General features: G+C 46.2%; 1 protein-coding gene across 1 annotated transcript; it reads left to right on the forward strand.

Annotated features, from left to right (window-relative positions):
- Positions 1-348: 348 nt before the first annotated feature.
- On the forward strand, positions 349-1,314 carry LOC109217030 (craniofacial development protein 2-like). Its single transcript, XM_019381255.1, has one exon. It carries the CDS (start codon positions 349-351, stop codon positions 1,312-1,314), a length of 966 nt encoding a protein of 321 aa, XP_019236800.1.
- Positions 1,315-2,413: the final 1,099 nt, after the last annotated feature.

The following is a 2,413-nucleotide window of genomic DNA, read 5'->3' on the forward strand; positions in this document are numbered from 1 at the left end:
TTGCGGCTGCCCAGGCGAGCGCGAGGCGTATAGGCGAGTAGAGTGGAGCATCACCGGCTAGTGTGTGCAAAGGTTGGTAGGAGTTGGAAGGACGCACGACATATTTCTGTGACATCGGGTGCATCAAGTCATATTTCCAGGTTCTTTCCATCGGGAGTTAGTACCTCCCGCTTTCCTGTCTCTTTCTTTATGTTAGTTTAATTGTGACTATTTAGTTAGCATCACTTTAAGCATATTATTAGAGTACTTGTAGTTGCTACTTATTATTTTCTAGTTTGGGTCTGTGTTAGTATTTTCCGAAGTTTGTCGTAGGTATAGTGGCTGTGGTCTAGGATGGTAGAGTAATGCATGTCCTCGAGGGGTGCCGGGGGTGAGAAGGGGGTAGGGAGGGGGTCAGTGGATGGGACAGGAGGCAAGGAGGGTATTGGGAAAGAGGGAGCTTGTAGATTGAGGATCGGGTCGTGGAACATAGGCACACTGACGGGTAAGTCTATTGAGTTGGTGAAGATTCTTCAGAAGAGAAAGGTAAATATATCTTGTGTCCAGGAGACTAGGTGGGCAGGGTCGAAGGCGAGGAATGCGGACGGGTATAAGTTGTGGTACTCTAGAGTCGTGAGGGGTAAGAATGGAGTGGGTAACTTGGTGGATAGGGATCTTAGAGAGTCTGTGGTTGAGGTTAGGCGAGTGAATGAGGTTGTGCGTAGTATTCCACCTATTGAAAGGTTATTTATTGGAGGGGATTTTAATGGCCATATTGGGTCGGCTGCTGGTAGCTGTGGCGAAGTGCATGGTGGCTTTGGCCTTGGGGATAGGAATGGAGGAGGTACTTCGCTGTTAGATTTCGCTAAGGCTTTCGAGCTGGTGATTGCGAACTCGACTTTTTCGAAGAGGGATAAGCATTTGGTTACTTTCCAGAGTTCGGCGGTGAAGACTCAAATTGATTACCTTCTCCTTAGAAGGTGTGATAGAGGGTTGTGCAAGGATTGCAAGGTTATCCTGGGAGAGACCCTCGCGACTCAGCATAGGCTTTTAGTGATGGACATCGACATTATGATGAAGAGGCAGAAGAGGTATGCTCGTGGTCGACCGAGGATTAGATGGGGAGCTTTAACCGAGGATAAAGCCCAAGACTTGGAGGGGAGGTTATCCACTATGGGAGCTTGGAGGAGTAGTGGAGATGCGAGCACTATGTGGTCAACGACGGCGAACTACGTGAGGGAGGCGGCGAGAGAGGTGCTAGGGATATCGAAGGGTTTTTCTGGTAGGCATCAAGGTGACTGGTGGTGGAATGACGTAGTCCAAAGTAAAGTGTAGGCGAAGAAGGTAGCGTACGCGAAGTTGGCAGGGAGCACAAGCGAGGAGGAGAGGAGAGCAAATAGAGAGAGGTAAGAGGTGGCGAGGAAGGAGGCAAAGCTGGCGGTCACGGAGGCTAAGAATGTAGCATTTGGTCGTCTATACGAGGAATTGGGGGAGAAAGGCGGGGACAGGAAGTTGTTTCGGCTGGCTAAAGCGAGGGAGAGAAAGGCCCGGGATCTGGACCAAGTAAGGTGCATCAAAGACGAGGATGGTAGAGTATTGATGGGAGAGTCCCAGATTAAGCAGAGATGGCAGACGTACTTCTATGGTCTTCTAAACGAGGAGGGGGACCGGGATATAGCGCTAGAGGATTTGGGGCATTCGGAGAGTCTCCGAGATTTTAGGTATTGCAGGCGCATTAAGGTGGAGGAGGTCGTGGGGGCTTTGCGTAAGATGAGCAGGGGTAGAGCGACCGGGCCAGACGAAATTCCGGTTGAGTTTTGGAAGTGTGTGGGTAGAGCAGGATTGGAGTGGCTGACTGGGTTGTTCAATGTAATTTTTAGGATGAAGAGGATGCCGGAGGAGTGGAGGTCGAGTACAGTGGTAGCGTTATATAAGAACAAAGGTGATATCCAGTGTTGTAACAATTATAGGGGTATCAAGTTACTAAGCCATACCAAGAAAGTATGGGAGAGGGTGGTGGAGGTGAGGGTGAGGAAGACTACGTCTATATCCGACAATCAGTTTGGGTTCATGCCGGGTCGCTCCACTACGAAAGCTATTCACCTTATTGGGAGGTTGGTGGAACAGTACATGGATAAGAAGAAGGATCTGTGTTGATACCCAATTTTTCCCTGTATATTTTTTATATGCAAAATACTTTCAAAATACTATATATATGCATATATAAGTATGCCCAAGTGTTTTAGTATTTTTTTCCAATTCTTAAAGATTTTTAAATCAATTTATTGTCCATTTTAGCAGTACAATAAACAATCAATAATTATTCCCAAAATTAGCATTTTCGGTGAATAATTAATTTTATTTCCATATTTATGCCAAAATATAGCTAAGGTAATTTTTATACATTTTTTACAATTTATTTAGTATTTTAAAA

The sequence above is a fragment of the Nicotiana attenuata genome, unplaced genomic scaffold (assembly GCF_001879085.1).
Source record: "Nicotiana attenuata strain UT unplaced genomic scaffold, NIATTr2, whole genome shotgun sequence".
In the NCBI taxonomy this organism is placed as follows: domain Eukaryota; kingdom Viridiplantae; phylum Streptophyta; class Magnoliopsida; order Solanales; family Solanaceae; genus Nicotiana; species Nicotiana attenuata.